The sequence below is a fragment of the Callospermophilus lateralis genome, chromosome 15, assembly GCF_048772815.1.
Source record: "Callospermophilus lateralis isolate mCalLat2 chromosome 15, mCalLat2.hap1, whole genome shotgun sequence".
Taxonomy (NCBI): domain Eukaryota; kingdom Metazoa; phylum Chordata; class Mammalia; order Rodentia; family Sciuridae; genus Callospermophilus; species Callospermophilus lateralis.
In genome coordinates this window covers 64,436,894-64,463,686 of record NC_135319.1, presented here as the reverse complement: position 1 = coordinate 64,463,686, position 26,793 = coordinate 64,436,894, and the positions used below count along the sequence as shown (strand labels likewise).

The 26,793-nt window shown below is 51.6% G+C and overlaps 1 protein-coding gene across 1 annotated transcript in view; it reads left to right on the top strand.

Moving 5' to 3' along the window:
* The first annotated feature begins 522 nt into the window (after window positions 1-522).
* Window positions 523-26,793, top strand: part of Slit1 (slit guidance ligand 1) — a 153,582-nt gene continuing 127,311 nt past the window's right edge. The window contains exons 1-4 of the mRNA XM_076834200.1: window positions 523-719; window positions 20,070-20,141; window positions 21,787-21,858; window positions 26,514-26,585. Coding sequence (XP_076690315.1) covers window positions 523-719; window positions 20,070-20,141; window positions 21,787-21,858; window positions 26,514-26,585 — 413 coding nt within the window. The remainder of the gene's footprint in view (window positions 720-20,069; window positions 20,142-21,786; window positions 21,859-26,513; window positions 26,586-26,793) is intronic.

Below are 26,793 nucleotides of genomic sequence, written 5' to 3'. Positions count from 1 at the left end.
GTTCCACCTTTGAAACTGGACGCTGCCGCAGCCGCTGCCTGAGCGCTGGGGAGGAGGGGGCGGTGGTCGAGGCCGGGGGAGGGCGGGGAGGAGTCTGGCCCTGGTGTGTGCTTTTCGATTGATGGATGACTGCCGGGTGGGAGCGAGCGTGCGGGTGTGAGTGTGTGTGTGTGCGTGTGTGTGAGTGTGTGTGTGTGTGCGCGGGGTGCGTGCGCGCGCGGGGCCTGCCCATTTTCTTCCTTCGCAGCAGTCAGTTGGGAGCTGGAGGGAGGGAGAGGGAGACGCAGCGGCAAGAAACCCGAGCGGAGCCGAGCGCCCTCCGCCCCAGGCGCCCTCCCTCGGTCCGCGCCCAGGCGCCGTCGCTGGGAGTAGCGAGGTGCCTCCCGGCCCGGAAGGGCGCAGCGCACCAGCCGCGGGCTCTTCTGGGCTTTGCGGGGCGCTGCACCTGGAGGCGGCCCCGGCCGGGGATGCTCAGCGGCTGCCGCCGTCCGGCAGGCAAGCGGGACGCGCGGTGAGGGCACCATGGCGCTGACGCCCGGGCTGGGGACCTCAGCGGGGCTGGTCCGTCCCGAGCTCTGGCTGCTGCTGTGGGCAGCCGCGTGGCGCCTGGGTACCACGGCTTGCCCCGCCCTCTGCACCTGCACCGGCACCACGGTGGACTGCCATGGCACGGGGCTGCAGGCCATTCCCAAGAACATCCCACGAAATACCGAGCGCCTGTGAGTATGGTCCCCATCCGCGGTCCGCAGGGAGCCCCGGGGTTGCCCTCCCATCCAGACGCCCCCGAGGGCTGCGGTGGGGGCAGGACTGTGGGCCCGAGCTCCGCAACCAACAGACGGGTCAGTGCCCGCCAGGTCATTCCCCAGCCAGGAGCCAGGAGCACCGCTGTTTCCCTTTCCCCGGATTCAAAGGGCCCTCGGCGGGGCTGTCAGCCCATCCTCACACCTGCATCCTGCGCTCTGCACAGGCAGGCCCTTCCCACTGCGCCAGCACTTTATTCCTCCAGGGTGCCAGCGATTTGGTGCCAGCAAGCTTTCCTGGCACCCAAGAGGGAAGCTTCCCACACTCGCCAGGCACAATGTCTCCTTCTGGGCACATGGGTTTGGGGCTGTGTTCTAAGCGGTTGTGTGGGTTTGGGTGCTTTGGGCTTCCCGCCTGGTGATGGGCAGTCCGGTGTGGTGGACTTGGAAGTTTCTGATCTCCGGCTTCCTCTCCATTGTTTGCCCCAGAGCCTAGAGAATTCTTCCCGTGCAGGTGTCAGCTCTCCCGCCCCAAGTCATCCCCAACCCAGGCAGACAATGGGACCTGAGGGCTCTGGGTTTGGGGCTTGGAACATGTTAAGATCAACATCCAAAGAAGGGTTGGTGTGTCCCAGACTGGGAGCCCAATGAATAAGATCTAGAGAGCAGGAGCTTGGAGCAGATACACAAGGTTAAAGATGTTGACCATGACAAGTCATAAAAAAGGTCATTTTGCTTCCACTTCTGAATTCTTGAGGAAATTGAACCCTTTCTAGACCCGCTGAGCCTTGTAGGGTGTTTTCGCTATTCTCCTGCAGTATGTGTGTTCCTAGTGTCTGTGAGCACCTCAGTAGTGTAAGGCCATGAGATTCCATGTGCATGGCTGTGTGTGTAGGTTTTTGGTCATAGCCAGGGCCTTTGTACTGCTCGCAGGGGTGACTGCACAGGGAGGTTTTTGATTGAGACTTTGGAGAAGGCTGCTAGCTCCTTTGAAACCTGCCAGCTCTTTTCCACACTCCAGGGCGACTGTCGAGGCTCTCAGGAAAGGTGTACATATTTTGATAACTTTTGAGCACATTTTCATAGCTCCCAGGTGCAGACAGCTGACCCTGGGGAGAATTGTCGCCTGGATCAAACTCTACCTAGGCCATCAATTAATGATCACATTTGCCCCAGACTCTTCTTGCCTGAGTCTGAAACATTCCCGTGGAGGTTTCAGAGAAGTTGCAATCTACATGCAATCTAGATGGGAATCGATGCGTGTGCATGAGTGTGCGTTAGCACGTGTGATGTGGGGCTGGGCAGAAATGGTGGGGTGGAGAGAAGTGGGACCAAACCCGGTTTTCTTGGGGCAGCCTGTGCATTATCCTGTGTGGACCTGGAGAGGAAATGAGCACCAGACATTATCCAGAGGATCCCTGAAGTCACCTGGTCACCCTCTATGTCTGTTCCCTCTGGACCTACTCCCAGTTCCTCTTGCCTTGTCTCCTGTACCTGTTACCCAGGTAGCAGCCTTGATCTGAGACACATGAGCCCCCACTGTGTGGTAGGATCTTGAATCTTGAAGTCCTCTCCACCCGAAGACTTTTTGAAGTTTTCTTAACACCTTTAGTGTTTAAGATAGGGTGTGTCTTGACTTTCATGAACTCTCTAGTTTTTTTTTTTTTTTTCCCAGTCAGTGAGATGAAGGAAGGGCAATATCCTAGCAAAGAGGAAAGAGTTGGGGCTCTGGGAGTGTCAGTCCCTGGGTTGGAGCCTGAACTTTGACAAATATTAGCTGTGTGACCTTGGGCAAGTTACTAAACTTCTCTGACCCTTAGTTGCTTTCTATCAGGAAAATGGGGCCAGACACATGTTGGTCTCTGGTTCTAGTGAGGACGGAAGGTAATGCATGGAAGAGCCTGTATGTTATAACGCTCCCTTAAGTGAGATCTGATTATGATAGGACTAGCCTATTATGATAAAATAGGGCAAGAAGCTTCATCATTTTAATTCAGCAAATTTTCTCTAAGCCAAAAATCGCCCTGGGTGCTGAGGCTGCAAAAGAATGAGCCACCTTCCAGGGGCATGTGGTTGAGGATCAAGCAGGGAACTCCTAACTACAGGTGCTTGGGAGAGGGCCAGGCCAGCAGTCTAATGGGGTACTAAGAACACTGGGGTGAGAAGCCCTTTTTTGGGGTAAGAGGGCTTCTCAGGGAATGGCTGTTCTATCAGCATTGGGTTTTGGATTTTGCCAAGCAGAGAGGACACGCCATGGTGGCAGAAGGAACAGCATGAATCAAATCCTCAGGCGTGAGAGTGCCAGGCCTGCTAAGGACAAATGGACCAGCTTGTCCCAGGGGCCGAATCTTGTTGTGTCTAGTGGATGCGAGGGGACTGGAGGCTGGAGAGAGATTGGGAAAGGGCAGGAAGGCCTTTCTCCACCTGGACTTTTCCTTTGGAGACTTCTAGGTGGAAATCCGGGGCGAGTTATCCTGGGGGACGGGGAGAGGTCTGATCTCTGCTCTGCGCGCAGAGCCCCTGGGGTTGGAAAGGACATTGAAAGCAGAAGGAGCCTCCTGTTCACCAGGCAGGCCTCGGAAGAGCCATTTGAAGAGGAAGGGAGCATGCTGAAGGAGGCCTTGGTGAGGGCCCAGGCGGACTCAGGATAACTAGCAAATGCTCTGTGATCAATCTGGGCACAGCGCAGCACTGGAGCCCGCGACAGCGTCTTCCTCTGAGGCTGTGAAATTTTTATGGACTGCAGCTGTGCATTTGCCTTTTGTCCTTCGGGCTGCTTCTGTGGCAGCCTGGGAGATCCGGCAACTTTATGATCCCGGGTTCCATAACTTCTCCCCCAGTGAGAAAAAAATGTCATTGGTTTGCTGCAGGGACTTCTGGGGAGAGGGTGAGTAGGCCCTAGAGCTGCTGAGGAAACCAGTTCAGCCAGGGGGGCTGCAGGGTCGAGGGTCGATGGGCAGGGAAAATACGCTAAATAACACTGTAGTGGAGCAATAGAAATACAGAGGCGGTGGGAGAGGCGCTGGAGGGGGCCTGGAGGTGTCGTCTCTTTGTAGAACCCAGGCTCAGAGGGACCCAGCAGAGCCACTGGTAACTTTTTTTCTTCCATTCAGTTGGATTTAAAAAACAAAAGCAATGATACTAAAATAATAAATCCTTTTGGACTAGAGCATCCAGGACTGTGACAAGAGAAGGCAGTATGGGTGGACATTGCGTTGACCCTTCACCCGGGCACTTGTATTCTGGACATGCCACAGATTCCCTTGTGGCTGCAGAGAAGGGAGAGGCATCTGTCTGGTCCTCCGGCAGATCATCTGAGGATGGAGAGGCAGGACAGGGCTTCTGTTTGCCTCAGGCCCCGTGCATTCTGCTGCCTGTCAGATCCTGGGGCCTGCTCCTTTCACCAGTCCGTTTGTCCACCTTGTCCTAGCTCCGTGCATGCTGCAGAGGTCTGTGCCTCCTCAGAGCCCAGCCTGGGATGTCCAATTCAGCAGGGCTGGGTGGTCACATTCAAGGACAACAGCCCAAAGCACCCTGGGGCTGAGGGTCTGGGGGATGATTTTGGAATTTTAGATAAGATTGGATGAGACTGTGGTGAGTGAGGTCAGGGTCCACGGAAGCACACCAGGGCCTGAGCAGCCCACGGTGGCCCCCTACTGTAGAGACTGCTCTGTGCAGGGGAATTGCCTCCTGGTGGGGTGAGAGGCTCCTGTACCTCTAGGCTTTGGTATGGTTGGCAGTGCGCTGAGCTTATTGCTGGGCTCTTGAGGACTGAGCTCCAGTGCTACCCCTCCACCTGCTCTGAGACTCCATTTCCCCTGCATGTAAAAGGGGACAGTGATGGCCTTGCAGGTTGGTGGGAAGGAATAAGTGAGGGATTGCATGTAGAGGGCCTGGTGGGTGGTTTAACCTTCCTTTGGCCTCTGGGGATGCCTCCTACTAACTACTGTGTTTGTGAAAATGCTTTGTGATTCAAACATTAGGTGACAAAATTGTTATTGTTTGAGAAGCCCAAGCTAAAGGCATCTGAAGGATTGAGTGGGCAGAAGAGAGCCTGGGAGGGATGGCGTGAGCGTGGGCTATGGCTGCAGGCTGCTCTGGAGACACTGTCTGCTTGGAGTGTGTGGTCACTGGACCTGGGCATCTTTGCCCCTGTCCTCTGGAATTTAGAGACAAGGAACAGGGACTCTCTGCAAGGTGGATGGACATGATGCATGGTTCTGGAGTTGACCTGTTGGGGTTTTAGCCTCATTCTGGCTCTCAGCAGCTGGGGCACTCTGGGCAAGCTACGGGGTTTAATTTACTCATTCAACAGATAGCCGCTGTCTACTGAAATCCGCACTGTGGCGATGAATAGGGCCACGCAGGAGGAAAAGCTGTCCTTCTCTCCCGGAGTTTGAGTTCAGCAGGGGAGGTAGAGATGAACGACACAATTTGAGAATAAACACATAATTGCAAGCTGGGATAAGTGCTTGGGAGGACAGTGTGCTTCCCAGAACACCATTTTCTTGCCCATAAAGTGGGGATGATGATAGGAGCCACTCCAAAGGGTGGCCTGAGGATTAAATGTGGTGTCGTCCTGAGGACCATTGCACCGGGCCTGACAGACAGCAAATGCCCAGTAAATGGCCGCACTGTGATTGTTATTAAGGAGACACAGACCGCAGAGACAAGAAGGGAGCTTGGGTGCAACTCAGGCTGGATCCCAGCATGGCTGTCCTGTGTCCTTAGCAGGCAGCCACTGGGGACCCCGCAGCACACGGGGGCAGGCTGCCCTTCTTCGATGCCCCTTCTCCAGGCTGTGCGCTGGCTGTCAGTGGCCCAGGCCACCGAGGCTGTCAGCAGGGGCGGCCATGCTCTTTTGGGGCCCAAACAGGGGCGGTGGGGACAGGCAGCTCCTGCATTATTGGGAGCAGACGGGGCGTTTGGCGGAGTTGCCACCTCCAGTTCTGTGCCGGCATTAGCAGCTCGGCAGGGCTCTGGCTTAATGGGATTTTCTTCCCAAATGCTGTAATTATCGCCATACAAATACTTATTACCCAGAGCAGATGACGGCCGGGCCTTGGGCAGTAGCCAGGGAGCTGGGCTGTGCTAGGGGTGGAGAATTGGCTTCTTTTTTTGAGGGAGCTCATGACCCCCTCCTCTCCTTTCTGGAACCCAGCCTGTGGCGAACAAACAGCTGTTGGGCACCTGCCCTGTGCATAGCATCCAGAGAGTCCGGGGTGGACCCGCTCCTCTGGGAGCTTGCTGCCGGGCGGGGGAGAAAGACAAACATGTAGGGACATCTGTACGTTGCACAGTAGCTACCAGCACAGGCTTTGGTGTCAGAATGGACCAGTTTGAATCCCCGCTCCATTAGCTACCACCTAGGAGATCTTGGGCAGCTCACTAGTGACTCAGTCTCCTCGTCTGTGCAATGGGGCCACTGACAGCACTGACCGTGTTAGGCTGTGACATTCCAGTGAGCTCATCCATGTAAGGTGCATGTTGTCGGTGGCCCATGGGCGCAGAGATTAGGGTGATAAGCTCACCAGGTGGGAGTGACAGCTTGGAGGCAGGTTGGATTGCTGAAGTTTCTAGGGTTGGGGTGTGGGGGGGCTTTCTTCCTTCCCTCTCTCTTTCTTCTTTCTTTTGAGATGGGGTCTCACTGTGTTGTCCAGGCTGGCCTTGAATTTGAGATCGTCCTATCTCAATGTCCTGTGCCTGGCCCTGGAGATGGGATTTGAACATTGAAGATTCACAAACAGAGAGCTGAAAGGAGGCTAAGAGGATTTGGGGCACGCGGTGTGTGCCATATATTTGGGAAGGAGAGTGAGAAGCAGACTCACGGAGAAGTCAAAACTTGTGTGGGTGAGTTCTACAAGAAGCGATTAAAGCAAGGGGTGGGCATCAGGCCAGGAGGCTGGGAAACGTGGAGCTGCTAGAATATGGGCACGTGCACGCGCCTGTGTATGTGTGAGTGTATGTGTGTGTGTGTGTGTAGAACTTTTTATTAATTTTTGAAATCAATTCAGTGATTTTTTAAAAAATAAATTAACAGAATTGTGCAAACATGGCCACGACCCAATTTTAGAGTATTTTCATCACTCCAAAAGATCTCTTGTGCTCACTGTAACTTTGTTATAATTTCAAACTTAGAGACAAGTTGCAAAAGTTTGTATCTTTCATTCAGATTCAGCCGTTTGTATTTTACTCCATTTGCTTTAACATATGTCACACACAAAATCACATGTAATTTTTTTGCTAAACCATTTAAGAATAGATTGGAGAATTGTAACATTTTCCTTAAAGCACTTCTTGTATCTTTTAATTTGTTTTTTGGTGCTGGAGATTGAACCCAGGGGTGATTAACATTGAGCCACATCATCAGCCCCTTTTTTTATTTTTTATTTTGAGACAGTCTCACTATGTTGTTGAAGGCCTTGCTAAGTTGACAAGGCAGCCCTTGAACTTGTGATCCTCCTGTCTCTGCCTCCCGAGTTACTGGGATCACAGATGTTTGTCACCGCATCTGGATCTTGTGTATTTTATAAGAACAATAGGCTATCAAAATTAGAACATTCAACTTTGATACAATAATGACTTATTCATAGTTCATATTTAGATTTCGTAAGTTGTCTCAATAATGTCTTTTTTGACTATTTTCTTCCAGAATCCTGTCCCCAGTCACACAGGACATTTGGTGGTCATGACTCTCTAGTCTCTTAATTTGGAATATTTCCTCTGCCTTTGTTATTCTTGACCTTGACATTACCGAAGAGTACAAACCAGTTATGTAGTCTGTCCCCCAATTGGCTTCATCTGATCCTTCCTTGTGGCTGGTCCCATTCCAGTTATGCTTTTTTGTCAGGAATGTTAAACAAATACACACAAACGCACCTGTGTATCATGTCAGAAGGTGTTGATTTTTCCAAATATTGGTGCTTTTAACTTTGGTCCCTTGCTAAGTTGGTGTGTGCTTGGCCTCTCTGCTGAGAAGTCCCTGTTTTCTTCTATGCTGTTACGAGGAATTTCTTTTTTTTTTTTTAAAGTTTTTTTAAGTTGTTGATAGACCTTTATGTATTTATTTATTTCTATGTGGTGCTGAGATTTGAACTCAGTGCCTCACACTTGCCAGGCAAGTGCTCTACCGCTGAGCCCCAGCCCCAGCCCCGTTAGGAGGAATTTGTGGAGACATTTTGCAGCCATCTTCATACCTGTCCCTCATTTAACTTGTGCCACTAGCGTCACCCTCCATTGACGATTTCCTAACGTCCTCATTTCCTATCAGTTGGCAATCTGCTGCCAGAAAGAGCGTCCCCTGCTCCCTCTCACATGTCTATTTATAACAGTGAAGACTATTATTTTATTCACTGGTTTATAATTTGCTGTCATCGTTTCTTTGATATTCGGGGGATCCTGGGTTTGGCCTTCAAGACCACCCTGTGTCCTTTGGCCGAGACCTTTGGAGTCCCTGGCCCCAGGGGTTTGGAGCAGAGAGTGACAGGTACTTAAGGGAATTCTGTTGCCTGGCTTTTGTGTAGAAAAGAAATAGGGTGGTGTGGGGGCCCAGCCGGGAGTGGGAAGCCCTGTTAGTTGTGGTGAGTGTGATTTTTGGCTTTTCTGTGACAAGTTTTGCTGTCATTGCTGTATTTTTAATCTTAAAAAAAAAGTTGATTTCAAAATAATTTTTAAAGATACAGAATAGTTGTCAAAATCATCTAGAGAATTCCCACATACACTTCCACCAGCTTCCCCCAACATTAGCATTATGCGTAATTGTAGTACAATTACCAAGCTGAGAAATTAGGGTGATTGCAGTTCTATTAACCAAGACCTTATTCTGCCTCTGCGAGGTTATTTATTTATTTTTTATTTTTTGACAAATGTCCCTTTTTTGTTCCCATATTCCGTCTGGCTTCTGCTGTGCATTACTCTCCAGCTCTACCCAAGTTTCAGTCTCTGGGAGCTCCTCGGCCTCTCCTGGCTCTCCATCACCTTGACATTTCATGAAAGTGTTATTTTGTGGAATGTTCTTCAGTTTGGGTTTGTCTAGTGTGTTTTCAGGATTTCATTGAAACTATATATTTTTGGAAGGAATGTCACAGAGATATTGTGCCCTTCTCAGTCCGTCCATTTGGAGTAGATGTCAGCCATGTGTCTTGTTGCTGGTGATGTTAACCTTCATATCCTGGTCAGGAGGGTGATTGCCAACATCTCCATCCTAAGTGATAGATATCTTCTTTTGTAAGTCATAAGTATTTGTGATATCCTGTTTGTCCTCAAGTTCACATTTACTAGCTGGGTGGAGTGGTGCCATTCTGTAATCCCAGCTTCTTGGGAGGCTGAGGCAGGAGAACTTCAAGTTCAAGGCCAGCCTCAGCAACTTAGTGAGATCCTGTTTCAAAAAATAAAAAGGGCTCAGTGATAGAGCACTCCTGGGGGCAATCCCTAATACTACACACAAAAAAATTCTCACCTGCTGATTTTAGCATCCCTTAATAAATCTTGCCTGTAATAATTATTGTCTAATTGAGGCTGGGGATAGAGCCCAGTTGGTAGAATGCTTGCCTCGCATATGCACAAAGCCCTGGGTTCATTCCCCAGAACCAAAAAAAAAAAAAAAAAAAAAGGTATAATTATTATCTAATTGAGATTTCCTAGGTCCCTGATTCTTTCTTTTACTAATTGGAATTCTGTAAGGAAGAGAAGTTTACTCCTTTTTAATAAGGTGGTTTTCTGATGGGTACCTAAGATTTTGACTTTCCTGAGGATAGGGACTGTGTCTCGTGTATCTTTATATCCCTGTTGCTTTGCACATAATTGGTGCTTAATATATATATATATTGAAGCTGGGCACAGTGGCATACTGTAGTCTCAACTACTCTCAAGACTTGAACCCAGGCATTTGAGACCAGCAGCCTGGGCAACATAACATAGTAAGACCCCACCTCAAAAAAAAAAAAAAAATCCAGACGCAGTAATACATGCCTGTAATTACAGCTCCTCAGGAGGCTGAGGCAGGAGGATCTCAAGTTTGAGGTCGGTCTTAGTATCTTAGTAAAACCTTCAATACTTTAGTGACACCCTGTCTTAAAATATAAAAAGGACTGGGGATGTAGCTCAGTGGTAGAGCACTCGTGGGTTCAGTCCCCAGCATCTGTCCTCTAGGTGTTCAATGTTTTTTTTTAACTTTTGGTGAGGCATTTCATGGGTTCTGATCTTTGCTTTAGCAAATACAGCTCAGTGCCGAGTCCTCGTGAAGACAGTACATCGGTCCAGGCTGCAGGAAGGACTCCCTTTAGCCCCAGGAAGAGCTCAGGCACCAGGCAAGGTGGCAGAGAGGAGCTGGCCGCGGTGGCAGAGCTGCGGCCTGTCCTGTGCACAGGAACATGGGCTGAATGTCTGGGCATGGAACCAGCAGTTACTGCGGCAGTCAGAGGCCTGTGGAGTGGGGAGGAGGACGAACCGTGGGAGCAGACAGTCTCTCTGAGGAGGAGAGCTGCAGGGACAGGGGACAGGGTCACTGCACAGCTGGGCGGAGCAGTTTCCTGGGAGAAGTCGGAGTTGGGAGGCAGATGGTGGGGGGTGGGCGGTGGGGACGTCTGCAGAGAGGAGGACAAGCTTGGAGCTGGCAAGTTGCTTGCTTGGAGGGACAAGTGGGCAGTGGGCAGGTGGGAAAGAGGAAGGGGGAGGGCTGAGACGGGTCAGAGAAGGATGGAGGCAGAGAGAAGTGAGAGGGCGTCCGTGTGTCTTTGGTCACCATTTAGAGGCCCTGCCTTGAGCAGGCTCCGTGAGGTGCTTCATCTGTGCTCTCAGAAGACTTGGGGGAGGTGGACTTAGCCCTGCCCTACAGATGAGGAGAAGGTTCAGAGAGTGGAGCCACGTGCCCAGGGTCAAACAGCCAACTGCTAGGTCATTCCCTGAGAGGCCGAGGCTTGAGGCTCTGAAATGTGTTTGTGTTTAGGGTTTAAATTGGCCACTCTAGGCCCGTGGAGAAGGCCCGTTCCTTTCATTCATTTGCTTGTCTCTTACAAAGCACCTGTGAGTGCTTAGCACAGGGCCTGGAGGCAGATTTGCCACAACTGATTCGTGCATGAACATGTTTGGGGTGAGCCCAAGTTGCAGGCTGGCACAGGGAGTGTTGGGGTTCTGATGCAGAGGTGGAGGGCAGCAAGCAGAGTTGGGGGGATGTGGGGACGGGGGGTTGCCGGTGGTCAGCATCAGGGACTTGGTGGGCGGGCAGCCTCTCCAGGGCTGGGTGGGCAGTGAGCGGGTGGCTGGGGGCTGTGGTGGCTGTCCGTGGGGCCCTGACTGCAGGGTGGTGGTTTTGGTCCAGACCAAGGAAGGGGATCGGCAAGAGCAAGCTGGCCTCAGTAGCAAAGTGACTGGGGCACAGCTTGGCCCTCAGAAGAGAATGCACCATGGAACTGGGGTTAAGAGTTGGGCCCTGATCACGTCTCACCTGCTAGGATGGCCGCTACCAGAAAGAAGAAGAAGAAAAACCCCCAACAGAAAATAACGCACAGGTTGAGCATGGGAAGAAGTCAGAACCCTGGCACTGACTTGAGAAGGCGAAAGGACGTCATTGCTGGGGGACATGAATGGCAAAAATTTAGAAGTAAAATTACCACCTACACCTAGCAATTCCATTTGGGGTTGTATACTCCACAGAAATGAAAGCAGGGTCTCCCAGAGGTATTTGTACATATGTTCAACACATGTACCTGTGTTCAGAGCAGTGCTGTTCACAGTGGCTGAAAGGTAGAAGCAGCACCGTGTCCGTTGGTGGATAAATGGTTAGGCAAAATGCACCAAATATAGACAGTGGAATATTTTCCAGCCTTGAAAAGGAAGAAAATGTGGACTTGTGCTACCACATGGGTGAAGCTAGAGGACATTTTGCTGAGGGAAATCAGCCAGTTGTAGAAGTACAAAGAGGGCATGATTCTGCTTGCATGGGGTACCAGGAGTCAAGTGCATAGAGACCAGGCATAGTGGTTCCCAGTGGGGGCTGGGGGCTGGTTGGAGGGACTCTAGGACAATAGAGAGTTTGGATTTGCAAGATGAAAAAGTTCTGGAGATCTGTTGCACAACAAGGTGAATATACTTAACAATGATGAACTATACACTTAAAAATAGTTCAGATGTTTTTATGTTATGTGTATTTTAACATAATTTCTTTTTTTCAGTACTGGGGATTGAACCCAGGGCCTTGCCCATGCTTGGCAAGTGCTATATCAATGAGCTACCTCCTCAGCCCTTTTACATTTTTATTTTGAGACAGAATCTCCTTAAATTGCCCAAGCTGTCCTTGAACTTGCACTCCTCCTGCCTCCGTCTCCCAGGTTGCTGGGATTGCAGGTGTGTGTACCACTGGACTTAGCTTTTTTTTTTTTTTTTTTTCATTTTAGCTCGCACACACACACACACACACACGCACACGCACACGCACACTACACAGGGGAAAAAAAAAGCTTGGCCCTGGAGCCTGACATGCCATCAGCTGGGTAACCTTGAACTTGAATTCTGAAATCCTTTATGCTCCTTTATCTGTCGGTCAAGACTGATAAGGAACCTCAGAGCCAAGTACTAGTATGAGGCTTGGTAAACCAGCTGGCTTGGTCAGTGGAGCTAGGATAACTAGGACTACTGCGGAAGCCAGAGAGATGAGATGGGTCTCCAGGAGCCTGGGGCACTGGAGCGGCAGGATTGGCAGCAATCGTCGCTGGCATGGGGCTCTGACTAGTCACCCCTGGTCTTCTCCACTCATCGCCTGGTGGGGAGTCCCAGCACTTGGGGTTGACGTCAGGCCATGGACTCAGCTGAGTTGGGGGACTGTGAGACTGGGAGCAGGATTGTCACCCGCTGAGGCCCGAGGATCGTAGGGAAGGCCTAGCCTGCAGGTGGGAGTTCGTGCCAGGGCTTGGCCATGATGAACCAGCAGCAGTGGGGGGATTGGCCTGTTTAGTGAACACCTACTGTGTACCAGACACCCTTGTAGGTGCTGGGGATCTGGCAGTGGGAAGCTAGATGTGGCCTCTGCTTTTACCGGGGTGGGGGGGGTGGCCTTTCGCCAAGGACCTGGTGTTGAACCCAGCTCTGAATGTCCTCTCAGCTCTCCTGGAGATAGGTGGGCATACAGGGAGGCAGCTTGGGGGGAAGGGCTGTTTACCCGGAGGCCTGCAGATGGCAGATGTGATCAGGTGCCTGTGTTGGTGGGCAGAGCCGGGAGGGAGGGCTGCTCCAGGCTGTTCTGGGCTGAGGGGGCAGCCTGGTCAGTTGAAGGGGGTGGAGGAGCCCAGCGGGTGAGGGCCTGGTATTTTCCCAGGAAAGGGGCTGAGGAAAAGTCAGTCTTCCACTCCGAGGGCGAAGGCAGGCTGGTCAGTGGCACAACCACTGCTTCCTGGGGGCAGTCTCTGGCTCACAGCCTTCTGGGCTCAGGTCACCTGACTCCAGAGTCCTTGACACCTGGCCAAGGCTCGAAGTTGCGCCAGGGCTGCCCGCTTCTCCACCAGCCCTTACCCCTCTGAAATCCATGGCTGTGCCCTCTTGACCCTTAGGACCCCCTGCCCCATCCACTGCTCCGAGATCCCCCTGTCTGCCCTCACCAAGCACCAGCCGGACACTTTCATGGTACATAACGTTGTTGTCCCCATTTTGTAGATGGTTAAATGAGGCTGAGAGATCGAAGCATGTTTTAGCCCACTTTCTGTTGTGAATAGCACATTACCAGATGTATTGACGTAATAAAGAAAAGAGGTTCATTCTGGCTCATGGTTCTGGTCTAATGTCAAGGGGGCCACTTCTGGTGATGGCCTTCTTGCTAGCAGAATCCCAAGGTGACACAGGGCTTTATATGATAAGAAACCTGGTCTAACTGGCTTTATAGTAGACACAACTCTTTTTGGTTTTTGTACCTGGGATTGAACCTAGGGGTACTTAACCACTGAACCACATGGGTCTCACTGAGTCGCTTAGGGCCTCAATAAGTTGCTGAGACTGACTTTGAATTTGCGATCTTCCTGCCTCAGCCTCCCTGGCTGCTGGGATTATAGGCATGTGCCACTACACCTCGATCAGACCCACTTTTGAGATAATCCGTTAATTGCACGAATGGATTAGGCCATTCCTGAGTGCATAGTCCTAGTTACTTCTTAAAGGTCCCACCTCTTCCTTTCTCATAATGGGGATTAGGTTTCACCATGAGTTTTGGAGGGGACAAACCATGTCAGGTCATAGAAGAGTATTTTCCCAAGGTTATAGAATATCTAGGGTGGAGCTGGGCTCAAGTGCAGGCCTGAGACGCCACGGCCTGAGCTCTGCAGCTGAAGCACCGAGCTATCTCGGTTGGCTCCCCAGCACTGCTGCTTAAGGATAGCCTCGATTTCCTCATCTGTCGAATGGCGTAAGTGACCCACCTCTGAGGCTGATGTGATAATGACATGGAACTAGTGATTCTGAGGCCGCCAGGACAGTGCCCGCCCCTGGAAGACGCTGGCCCACTCCACCTGTTCCCTACTTCTCCTGAAGCCGGAGGAAGCCTCCGAGTGGAAGGAAGAGCCCCTTCCTTCCTCCTTGTCTGCTGAGGGGTCCTGAATGGCCTGGTCTCTTGCTTGGCAGCTGGACTTAAGGGCACTGTTCTCTTGCACATATTGGGCTCACTTAGGAGGATGGAAGGACCTGGAAGTGAGGAACATCTTCTGTCTATGAGTTTTTTTTTTTTTTGGGGGGGGAAGCATTTAATAATTCATGTTTTTCTTTTTTTCTTTTTTCTTGGAGTTGGGGAACACGGAAACATGGAAGACCCACTCAATCCAATGCTCTTTGCAATATGTCAATTTAATGTAAATCCATTCCTGCCTTTATGAAATTCTTATTGTTGTGAGCTTGTGCTGTGTTAGGACCCGAGGAGACAGTGAGAAAAAGCCAACACAGCTGTGTCCTCACGGAGTCTGATCTCTGCAGGGGCTGAGACATCAGACAAGAAATCCTCCAAACTCCTAAAAACCACCAGCAATCTGTGCTCCTGAGCAGAGGAGTCAGTCGGGTGCTCTGTCTGCCGAGAGGATGGGAAGTTGGAGTGGCTTAGCCAAGGGAAGCAGGGGGCATTCCAGGCAGAGAGATGGCAGGCTCAAAGGCCCTGCCACAGGGGGTGGTCTCAGGAGGAAGGGTGGGGCCAGCTTGGGCCGGCTGGGTGGGCATAGGGCAGGCCACATGGAACTTGTAGCTCATGGTAAGGAGATTTGTCTTGATTCCAAGAGCAATGGGGATGCATTGAAGGGCTTAAGTGGGGAGGGAATGATCAGATTTGCAGCTTGTAAAGACCATTCCGGCTGTGGCTTGGAGAGCAGATTGGAGGGGAGCCAGGGCAAACATGGGGAGCCCATTTGGCGGCTCTGCAGGGCTGCTGGCGCAGGGTGGAGGTGTGGAGTGGGTGTCAGCGAGCTGGCTGGGCTTGCCTGCGGATGGGGTGCTGGGCCCTGTGGGCCCCAGGGCCACAGTCTGGGCAGAGCCTGGAGGGGAAATTCTGCCTCCCCTGAGCTCTCCTGCCTGACTGTGCAGACACTCAGCTCTGCGGAGTTGGCCAGGGTCAGATTTCAAAGGAAAGAGCCGAGGTGTGCAGTTTCCCAGCCCAGGAGGCCCGGCTCATTCACAGTTAGAGCAGGGTGTTTGGTTTTTGGTGACCTGGCAGGAGGAGTATAGTTTTCTCAGGGGGGGCTTGGGCCGGTGGGAACGTTCTGGTCCTTGAGGGAACCAGCGAGGCAGGAGCTCCAGGGTGAGAAATGCTTGTGAAGAAAGCTCAGGCAGCTCCCAGGTCACCCTCCAGGGAAGGGCCTGAGGTGTTTGTTCCTGAGGAAATCCAAGAGTCCAGTTGGTTTGTCACAAACACCCAGATGCTGGCCACCAAATTTTTGTTTCCTGAGAGGAGTTGAGAAATCCTCGTGAGCCTTTGTTTTTTTCCTTGGTAATTTGCTTCAGAAGATTTTCTCCAAAATCTTTTGTCACTGAGGTTTTTCCTTTGAGGCCAGGGCCCTCAGGGAGGAGGGTGCCGTGGACTCGCCGTGTGGACTCGCCATGGGAAAGAACCATTTTAAGGCATCTGTCCTGGTCTTTAGCATCCTGGGGCCCGAGAAACTGGTTCCTCCTGCTCAGCCAGTTTGTCACTAGCCTGCTGGACATGGGGACAGCACCTCCTGGGGGAGCTGTGGTCCTTGAGGAAAATAACCACGATGACAGTAGTCATAAAATAATCACAGGGAATCCTGAAAGAGAGCGCTATTGGTGCGCCAGGCGTGGTGCTTGGTGTCTTAGAAATAGGGAGGCGTTTAAACCTTCCCACACCTCTGAGAGGCGGGTGCTGTCATCACCCTCATTTTATAAACGGGGAAACTGAGGCACTGAGAGAAGTTAAGCTACGTGCCCAAGGCCACACAGGTAGTGGGAGGGGGGAGCAGAAGTTGCTCCAGAGCTCAAGATCTTAGTCACTAAGAACACACTTAGCTTGGCCCCGCTGGGGACTTCCCTGATGTGCACAGAGAGGTCAGTGGCCTTGGGGCTCCAGATCAAGTGCTTCACAACCAAAGCAGCCGCATGACTTCTCAGCTGTCTCCAAGGTACGGGGTGAGGGCACAGGGGGACGACTGGAGGAGAGTCCAGCCACAGGAGGAGTCTTGGTGGAGGGAAAGCACCTGGAATCACACTGGCCGCCTTTGACTCTGGCCTCACGGTTTATCCGTCGCGTGGTGCTGGGTTAGTTTTTCACCAGTCTGTGCCAGTTTCCTCATCAGCACGTCGGAGGGGACGGGACTCATCTCCTAGGTGGCTGTGAGGGTGTGTGAGCGTGTTTGGGGTCAGGCTGGGCGCTCCATCCTGGTGGCCACCCTGCTGGGGATGGGGAGGACTCTGCAGAGTCTATGTTCTCCGCCTCAGTGGAAAAACGCTTCGGTATGCAGCAGGCCCCAGACCCGGGGGCTTTGTGAACTCTGCCTCTGTCCTGCCGCTGCCTGCAGGGTAGGGGCAGCCCCCTGAGAGAGGGCACTTGGCTCTGGCATAGAGAGCAAGGCTGGTGTGGGGCAGGTGGGGTGGGCCTTGGCCTCTGCCGACAGTCCTGTCTGGAACCACAGCAGGGCCTCTGGGGAGAGCGGCTGTGTTTGCTCTGCTGTCTGCCTCATTGTCCCCTCTCCCTGCCTGTCCAGTTCTTCCCTCGAGTGGGGCTGGAGTGACAGGTAGGGAATGGGGAGGAGGGCTTGGTCTTGGGCTAAGGAATGTGTCCCAGTGTCTGCACAGGGGCAGTGGCACAAAAGGGTGAGAAGAGAGGCTGGCAGGTGCCAGATGGCATTGGAAGTCCCCGTGAGCCTGTCCACCCCCACCTGCCCTAATGGGAATTCCATCCTCAGCAATGCCCCGGCTCCGTGTCTGACAGGTTGTCAGATGTGTCTTGGCATTTGTCGTTGCCCCATTTTGCCATCTGTGAAATGGAAACATTATCATAGTCAACTGCCTTGTAAGCCAAGGTTGTCTTGAGAAGGAAGGAAGGAATGAATGGTTATAAAATTGGTCAGAGTTCCTGTGACCAATGACAGAGGGACTCCTTTCCTATGAGCGTTTTCCTCTGAAAGGCCCACTCAGCTTTATATGGTATTTTTTTTTTTTTTTTTTTTTTGGTACCAGGGATTGAACTCAGGGACACTCAACCATTGAGCCACATCCCCAGCCCTATTTTGTATTTTTATCTAGAGATAGGGTCTCACTGAATTGCTTAGCATCTCACTGTTGCTGAGGCTGGCCTTGAACTCCCAATTCTCCTGTCTCAGCCTCCCAAGCCACTAGGATTATAGGCACGTGCCACCACGCCCGGCTTGCAGTATTGTTTTTAAGTGAAAAACATCAAAACAAAGTATCAAAACAATGGTCCAAGGGCTTGGGTCATCTTGTGGCTGGTCAAAACCTTAAGAGGACAAACAGGGAGTCAGCTGTGGAAGTGGGTGATACTTGTGTCCCATTTGTCCTCTCTGGAACCTTGCAGTAGGTCTTCAGTAAATACTTGTTGAATTATCTCAACTCTATAAAGACTATATCCAAAGAAATCAGACTTGAGAGGGAAAGGTGCCAGAATGTTAATGGGAATTATTCTTAGAGATGGGCTCATGCAGGATTTTCTTTTTTTTCCCCTTTATTCAGAAAGTTGAAAAAATTTCAAGAATGTGCATATGTTACTCTTATTTTTAAATGCAATAATTTGGTTATTTCATTGGCTTATACAACATAGAAGATCTTTGAAAAAAATCGCAATGTGGAAAAGTATAAAAAGAAAGTCAAGCCACCTCGCGTCTCACCACACTTAGCAGTTAGCCATTAATTGATGGCACACAGGTCCCAGTTCACCTGTGCACTCACCTGTACAGGTGTGTGTGTGTGGGGGGGAGGGGTTTGCATAAGGGGCTGTTAGTACACAGGTTGTCCTGTAACCTGTTTCCACATCTCAGGTTGGAGACGGCTTTCCTTGTCAGTAGGGGCAGACCTGGGCCATTTCCGATGGCTGAGCTGCTTCTCCATACTTGGTGTCATGGAGGTGCTGAGCTCAACTAAGCGTTGGGTGTTCTGTTGATGTCCATTTAAGTTGTTTAACAGGTTTGCCCTTCCAATCTGTTGCCAACAGACTTTTATAATCAGGAGAATGAGACAATCAAAAGTGCCACAGTTTTGGGCTTGGGGGTGACGTTTCAGCAGGATGGCCCAAGGGAAGCCTGCTTGGTTGGGACAGGAGCCAGTTTTAAAGAGCTTATGATGATGTTCCCAAAGTCTGGGGAACATTGCAGAAGGAGCAGATTGGTGACTGTTCCGGGGAAGAATATTGAGTTCAATGTGAAAAGACCTTCCTGTTGGAAAGAGCTTGCATCACATGGAGAAAGTGTCCTTACAGCAGTTAGGGACAGGATGTGGTTGGCTGGGGGAAGGCTGTGCGAATATGGAGGGCACGGAGCCGTTCTCAGATCCCGGTAGACATAGATGAGGTTTCTCGGCTGTTCCTCGGGGTCAGGTCTTCAGTAAATACTTGTTGAATTATCTCAACTCTGTAAAAGTTATATCCAAAGAAATCAGACTTGAGAAGGAGAAGGGCAGAGAGAGTGACAGATTGAAGGAACTATGGCTTGTCCGCTTGGACTGAAAGCCTGGGCCCTGCAGTCAGAGGCCGTGCTGTGGGTTCTGTCATCTACCAGCTGGGGACTTCAGGAAGGCACCTAGCTTCTTAGAACTCTTTTTCTTCGTCTGTAAGGTGGGCACGATGGCTACTTTCCAGTCCCGTGTGAGGACATGTGTACCTGGAGCACGTGGAAGTGAGTCAAGTGTGTCACCATCCTTGGTAGACCCTCTCCTCTACCTGCCACACGTGCAGGACTGGGAGTTTGCTATTTTCCTAGTAGCTTGGACTGGGGTTGAGATGGTGGCCATACATGGAAATTTAAGCCAAAGTTTGTTGTGAGAAGATTGAGCTGTAGTGAACATGGTGTGTGTGTGTGTGTGTGTGTGTGTGTGTGTATGTTGGGGTGGGGGCACTTAGGTTGATGCAAAGCATGCAGGTGCCTTGTGACAGTGGTGAGAAAGGAGACAGCGTGGCTATGAGTGGGAGCTGCCTGGGGTAGGAGGGGACAACTTAGATGCTGAAGGGGACAGCTAGGGATGCAGCCAGGTCTGAGCGTGTGTTGTGTGTGGCTCAGAGGAGGAGGTTTCTGGGACATGCAGCCCCTCCCTGCTGCTGCGGCCTGCCTTGCTGAGGCCGAACAGGCTTTGGGGGAAGAGGAGTGACCCCACAGAGGCCAAGGGAGCTGCTCTGCGAGGCCAGGTGGGAGGTGGGGCGGAGATGGCCTGAGTAAGGTCCATGTCCAAAGTGCCCAGGGGATGATCCAGGGGTCAAGGGAGGAGCAGATGTGCCCTTGGAAGGGAGGGAGGACCAGATGGCCAAGGGGCCCTCTGCAGTGGACACAGTTGTCATTCCTGTTTATAGGTGAGGGCACAGATGACTAGCGAGGATGTCGTCAGAATAACCTGTCATGGGCTGGCCTCTGAATTCTTTCCTGCCAGAGTGTCCCGTCCCTTCATCCAGCCCGGGCTCCTTGGGCCGGGACTGTGGTTTGGTTTCTGCAGCACTCTCAGCAATGTGCCCTGGCCTCGTCCTTCCTGCTGGTGGGACATCTGTTGAAAAGAGGCCTCAGCTTGTTGGGCCTGGGCACAGAGTTGGGGTCTGAGGCTGAGCCAGAAGCCCCCAGCCCCGTTGGCAAGGTGGTTGATGGAGCCGGGAGCCCACCCTGGGCATCTTACCGTTTCCTTTTCCCGTTTCTCCGCCAGGGAACTCAACGGCAACAACATCACCCGGATCCACAAGAATGACTTTGCGGGGCTCAAGCAGCTTCGGGTGTTGTGAGTACAGGATGCCCCTCCCCCTTGGCCTCCCTCCCACTCCCACCCTGGCTGTGGCCTTGGGGCCCTGGGCAGAGCCCTGGAGAGCAGTTGAAGGGCGGCACTCCAGCTGGGCTGTCCACTGTGGAATCAATCTTGGGACCTCTGGGAGCAGGATGGGGTGAGGTTGAGTCCCAGCCTAGAGCGCCTATCACTCACCCCATGGCTGAGAAAACGGGGCATGGCGAAGGGCTTGTCCATTGGCTCCTCCCGGGTGGGGACCAGGGAAAGTCTGGCGGCCACGAAGACTTCTTAGGTCTCTATGTTAGTCAGCTTCAGCTGGTGGGGGCCTACGCAGGCTGCCTCACAGTTCTGGAGGCTGTGCGTCCCAGATCAAGGTGCTGGAGGGTGGCATCTCTTCCCAGCTTGGAGATGGCCCTGGGTCCCCACATGGCTTTCTCTAGGTGAGAAGGTCTGTGGTGCCTCTTCCTTTTCTTGTAAGGTCGCCAGTCCTCTGGTAAGGCCCATCCTTTGTCCCCATTCACCTCACCCGCCTCCCTAGAAGCCCTGTCTCCCCATGGCTGCGCTGGGCTTCAGCATGTGGAGTGGTGTGGGAGGGCTGGGGCACAGTTCAGTCGGGAACAGTCTCCAGAGTTCTCATGAACCTGGGCGTCAGACAATTACAAGGTCCCTCACCCCTGTCTCCCAGGATAGTGCCAGGGTCCTAGGGTCTCAGTTCTTTTAGAACTGCTGGTTCTGCAGTTCTGAGGGTCTTTGAAGGAGCTGGGGACCTTATGGCCAATCCTCTCTGAGGCCAAAGGTGACAAGTTGTTAGGCAGGGGTCTCTGTTTCTTCAGAACCCACTGACCTCGACCCCTTCCCTCTTCTGGGTCTGGGGGAGGTCCCTCTCTCTCCTGATATTTGTACCACCCCCACCTTGCCCCAAACCCTGGCCGCGGCCCATGCTAGGACACATAAGTCACCTGAGAGAGGAAAGGGGAAAACTCAGGAGAAAAACATACTTTATTCCCTCAAAAATGATCACACAGCAATCCCTCTGTTGGTGGAAATGCTACCTCACCAGCTGGACACCTGGTCTCTGAGCCTGTTGGTGGTGACACCATGCAGAGTCCCACGGAGCCAGGTGGTTCAGTGGCTTGATCACCCACTCTTTTCTTCAGCAGATGGGGCCAGGCGGGGTGGGGATGGGGGTGCCAGTTCTGCGGGGGTGTTTGCTGCATGCTGGGCTCTGCCCAGGGCTCAGCTCCCCTCCCTATACTGGGCAACACCCCCTGCCCCCTGCTCTGCCTCTCGGACATGTGCCCTCTGGGCTAAATCAGGGCACCTGCACCAGCAGCTCAGAGCCTCCCTGGGGCACATCTTGGGACCACTGAGGCAGGAGGCTTCAGAGAGGTCAGCCTGGGGCTCGGGCAGGATGCGAAGCTTGCTGTCAGCCTGGGTGTGCTGAGGAGCCTGTGTTGGGGACTTGGCAAGGTTGTGTCCATCCAGGCTGGGACGTGGGTCTGTGTGAGGCCTGGGCACGGCTCCTGTTTTGCCCCTGTGCCAACGTCGCCTGGCAGAGTTCGCCTCAGCTCCTCCCTGGTGCCAGCTGTTTCCGGGAGTCCTGGTCTGACGCTGCAGCTGTCCTGTCTCTTTGTCTCCCCAGGCAGCTGATGGAGAACCAGGTCGTGGCAGTGGAGCGAGGGGCTTTCGATGACATGAAGGAACTGGAGCGGCTGTGAGTACTGGCAGGGCGCAGGCTTGGGGGTGGGGGTCACTAGGGAGGGTACAAAGTGGATCAGCAGTCAAGCTGCAGTTGCAACCAACGAGGGAGCCCCTGGGGGGCGGACCCCAGCCCCCAGCCAGCCTGCCTGTGCCTCACAGTGGAGCCTGCAGCGGGCGGAGCTGCAGCCAGGGGAGAGGTCGCAGGGTGTGGGAGCTGGTGGCAGAGGAACCTGGCAGTGCACTTCCACCATCCCTAGTGCCACTCTCTATTGTCTGTCCCTGAAGATATGTGATGGCAAAACCTCCCCACAAGTCCTTCCTGTCATCTCGTCCCCAGGCATATGCCCGTTCATTGATTTGTGTGGTTTTTGTTTTTTGGTGTGAGGGATCAAACCCAGGCCCCGGGGCACGCTAGGCAAGCGCGCTGTACCACCCAGCTGCACCCGCAGGCGGGTTTTTGTGTTCTTAGCAGAAGCCATTAGTGTGCTGAGGGGACCGTCAAGATGGCTTAGGTACTCAGAGCAACAGCGGGGACATCAGAAGGTGGCAGCATGTTCTGATTTGCGTGGTTTGTTTCAGGTTTGGGTCTTGATCAGTTTTTGTATATTAGTGACACGGAGAAAGAAAAGGCTTTTTTCGTGGGTGAGGTGGGCACTCAGTCATGGGGCCACCTGTCTGTCTGTCCTTCCTGCAAAGTCGTTTGGTTATAGGTGTCAAGGGTCCTGGAGTTCACGCTCTCTGAATCAGATAGTCTGTTTTATTTTAAGGAAACAATCAGAGAATCAGAGACATAGTTGAAAAATTTATACATAAGGATTTTCATTGTATATTATTGAAATACAAAAAAAAATTAGAAACAACCATTTTGATGGAGTAAGATATAAAATCACATTTTTTTGAAGAGCAGTTGAGACCATGGAAATGTGCCTATATATATTAAGCGGGGAAGGTAGGAAGTGACATTTTTGTAAATAAAACCGCTTACTCTGTGAGCAGATTATAAGAGAAAGAAAGCAATTATACTGAGTGGTGGGATAGCAGCGGGCACTTTCCATTTTATTCTCTGTGCTTTTCTCATGGATTTCCTTACAGTGAGTTTTTAATAGCAATTATAGCTGCCACTGGGTGCCTTATTCTGTGCCAGGAACCAAGGTGAGCTCTTTGACCTGCACTCTCATTTAATCTCAAAAACAACACTGCTGCGAGTGTTATTTTACAGACGGGGAACAGAGGTGCACCGAGGTTAAGTCGCTTGCCCACAGTGGTGCCGACGAGGGGATTAGAACCTGGATCACTTCCCCTTCAGAGTCTGAGCTCCCAATGACTAGGCACCTAATACTCCACCTTTCACTCTAATATCAAAGAGAGGAAGGCATTAAACACAGGGGAAAGAATGTGATCGGCTTGCTGCCTTCTTGCAGCCTGGAAGAAAATCAAGGCAATCTTCTTTTGTGTTCCTCCTCCAGGCCTGAAACTGAGCGATAAGGAGCTCACAGCTAGACCAGATGTGTAGTCCCGGGTCTGCCTCCTTTACAAGGCTTAAAACAAAATACATATTAATGACCTGGCAGTGAGGGGCTGGTTTGGACCTAGCCCCTTCTGGCTCCAGCTCTGTGCTGCTCCGCCCTGGAGGAGGAGGAGAGGTGGGGGAGGGGTCTCCACACAACCAGGGTGGTCCCCGTCCTGCCTGCTGCTACCACCCCAGGCTGGCCAGGGTCTTCTTCTTGGAGTGGTGACTTGTCACTGTAGACTAAGTCCTTCTGTCCTCTTTCAGTTCCTTTCTTCCGGGTGGGTCACCAGCAATTTTGCAGGGGACAGTTGTTCTGTCCCTGGAGGTGCCCATGCCTTTCTGTGAATGGCCAGTTAGTGGCCACCCTGTCTGACCTATTGGATACCAGAGGGGATCAGTTTATCTTGGGAGCTGGTTGAAGTGGGGAGCGATGAGAAGCCACGTAGTCTGTAAACATTTCATTTTCAGTTAAAACATGTCAATGTGCATTTATCGGCCCCTTTCCCCAGATTTATTTATTTACTTATTTATTGACAAGACTTTCTTTTTAGCATGAGGCACTCACTCGGGTCCTATATTGCTTTCTTCTCCTAAACCACACTTACATACCTTGTTTAAGATTTTTGTTTGTTTGTTTGTTTTGCTTTCTTCAAGGTGAAGTAAGATTTTTTAAAAGCCCTTGGAAGCAATCTTGGTGGAGAATTAAGTCTTCTATTTAATTTAATAGCTCTTTAATTAGCAGCTCTTTCCGTTTTATTGAATATTTTGAAAGCATTCAGCTTGGTTTTCATAGTGATGGTGCTTTCTTTTTCTATTTAGTTCATTTGTGAATGAAATTAATTGAATTCCATAAAGTACCTGTGTGATAAACGAGTTTGAGCACAGACATACCTGGTTCCTGTTAAGTGTAGACATGGAAGTGTGTGGCTCTACTGGCCCGGGAGGATGGGCTACACCCGCTGGCCTGCAGCTGGACACAGAGCATGCTCAGCTCCCCATGAGCTGGCTGAGTGGGGCTCAGCCGGGATGGGGAGCTACCCACAGGCAGGCTTCCGAATCCCACATCTACACCACTCAGCCTCTTGGCATCCCGATTCCCTCATCTTTCAAAGAGGGACACTCAGCAAGGCCAACAGACAAACCCCGGGCAGCTGTTAAGAGCCAAGCCCATGGCACTGCGATGGCGGTAGTGAGACCTTCCCCAGGGGGTTGTGGCGAGGAGGGGGTGTGGGCATGACTAGGAGATGCTGTTGTCATATCCAGGAGAGAGAAGTCCACCTTCTTACTCTGCTTTCCCTCCACTGATGGAGTAATGCCTGTCGAACACCTCTCCCAGAGCCTGGCGCACAGCCAAGGCTGGAGTGATGGTGGCACTGCTGCCTTTATTATTCAGAGTGTCCTATGGGTCCCTCGCCATGCCGGCTCCTTCTTTGGTACCCTTTGATTCTCTAAATTTAAACTAGGTGTTGAATTCCTTTCCCCCCTCTAAATGTTTTACAAAAATTGAAGTCAAAAAAATGGGAAAGGCTTGGGGGAAAAACAAAACAAACCCCAGCAACTTTCAGGCCATGGAAACACAGGGTTAATGACTGGACCAGCGTTAAGGAACTTGGAGCCATCTGATGTCTCCCGGGTGGCTGTGAGGATTATAGTGGTGGTCTCTTTCTTTCTCGAGGTAACGGTGTGTTTCCCTAGGAGGCTGCCCTTTAAAGTCAATTTCTTCCAGCTGGTCTCCTAAAGCTGCACATCTAATTGTCTGTACCATGCTGGAAACATGACAGTCCCCGATGTGGTGACAGTGACAGTTCTCACCTATTAGATGAAAGATGACCTTCTAGGAGGTAACCACAGATGAGTTACTGCTGGCTGCGTAAAATGGAGTTTCTTTTTCTCTCCCTCTAGAAGAATATTTTTGCTGAGTTGGTTTATCACAGTCTGTCAAAGAACCACTCAAAGTGATAGTGTGTGTAACTGGGGCTGTGCTGTGGCCTTACTGGCAGGGGCTGTAACACACATCAGTGCTTCTGCACCCTTCATGTGTGCACGAGTCACAGGGGATCTTGTTGAAGTGCAGGCACTGATTCAGTAGGCCTTGGGGTAGTGCCAGAGATGGTGCAGCTCCAGGCACCTCCCAGCTGGTACCCAGCAGGCTGTCCGTGGACTAGGGCTATACATGTTATGAGTCTCAGGCCCCTTGCTGGGCTGAGGTTCTGTAGAGGCTAAACAATAATTTTTAACTTTTAATATTGTCTATTATAGTTTTCCAAGATTCAGATTGTATCCTTTGCTATATCCTCGATTCTGGTGTCAAAGAATTAGTTGCTTAAGGTGAGAGAGATGAGTTTGGTTAAATGCAGGACAAGTCTGGGTCCTTTCTGCGTGATGTCTTCCCATCCGGCTGTATTCCAGAACCAGACTTCCTGCTCCTGCCTCTGTTTGTACTGCTGAAAACATCTCTGTCCAGCCTCCAGGGAATTAAAGTCATGGACATACTGTTCAGTCACAAAGGAGGACTGGGGGGGTGAAGCTCAGTGTGGCGCGCTTGCCTAGCATGCATGAAGGCTGGGTTAGATTCTCAGCACTAGAGAAAAAAAAAAAAGGAACTTTCTATTGTTTGGCCTGGAAAGCCATGCACAAACTGTTAAGTGAGAAAAATGCTTGTGGTTGAGCACTTTTCTCTTATGATTTTGGATTTTAAAAGCATGCCTTTTCATGAATAATTAAAAAGATCAAGTTATTTTTATTTTGAAAAAAGACCAAAGCAAACAATAGAAAACTAAACCATTGCTTCACCACAAGCAATTAGGAATGGGGGCTGCTTGGCCATCTTCCCCATGAGGGCGGATCTCGTGTTTCTTGGCCAGTCAGTCCTTCCCTGTCACAGAGGTTCTTGCAGATGTGCAGGGTGATGGTGAAGGGCGGGGAGACTTGGCGAGTGGCTTTCTTGGAGGTCACTCTTGCCCTCCAGGTACCGGATGGTGGGGTTCCCACTTCATAGATAGAACCGGCCCTCTGAAGACGATTCCCCTGGGCTCACACCCTGACCCTGCTAGGTCTTGAATCTGGACCCTTGTGTCTCAAGGGAATTCTAGAGCAGTCCTTTGGATTTCCTGGACACTTAGGTGACTTCCAACTCCTCTGTTCTCTTTTTTTTTCAGACGACTGAACCGGAACCAGCTGCACACGTTGCCAGAACTGCTGTTCCAGAATAACCAGGCGCTGTCCCGACTGTGAGTGTTGCTTAGTGCCAGAATATTCTGCCTGTGATCTCCTCCCCACCTGTGGTCAGTGGGGCCTGGACTTCCTCATGACCTCTCCTGCTGCTCCTCACCTGGCAGGAAGGGTTTGGGCCATCAAAGGCCAGGCCAGGTGCTGTGTGGGACGCTTCTCCATGACAAGCGCTTGAAAGAACCCCAGTTCATCCATCCCATGCGCTGC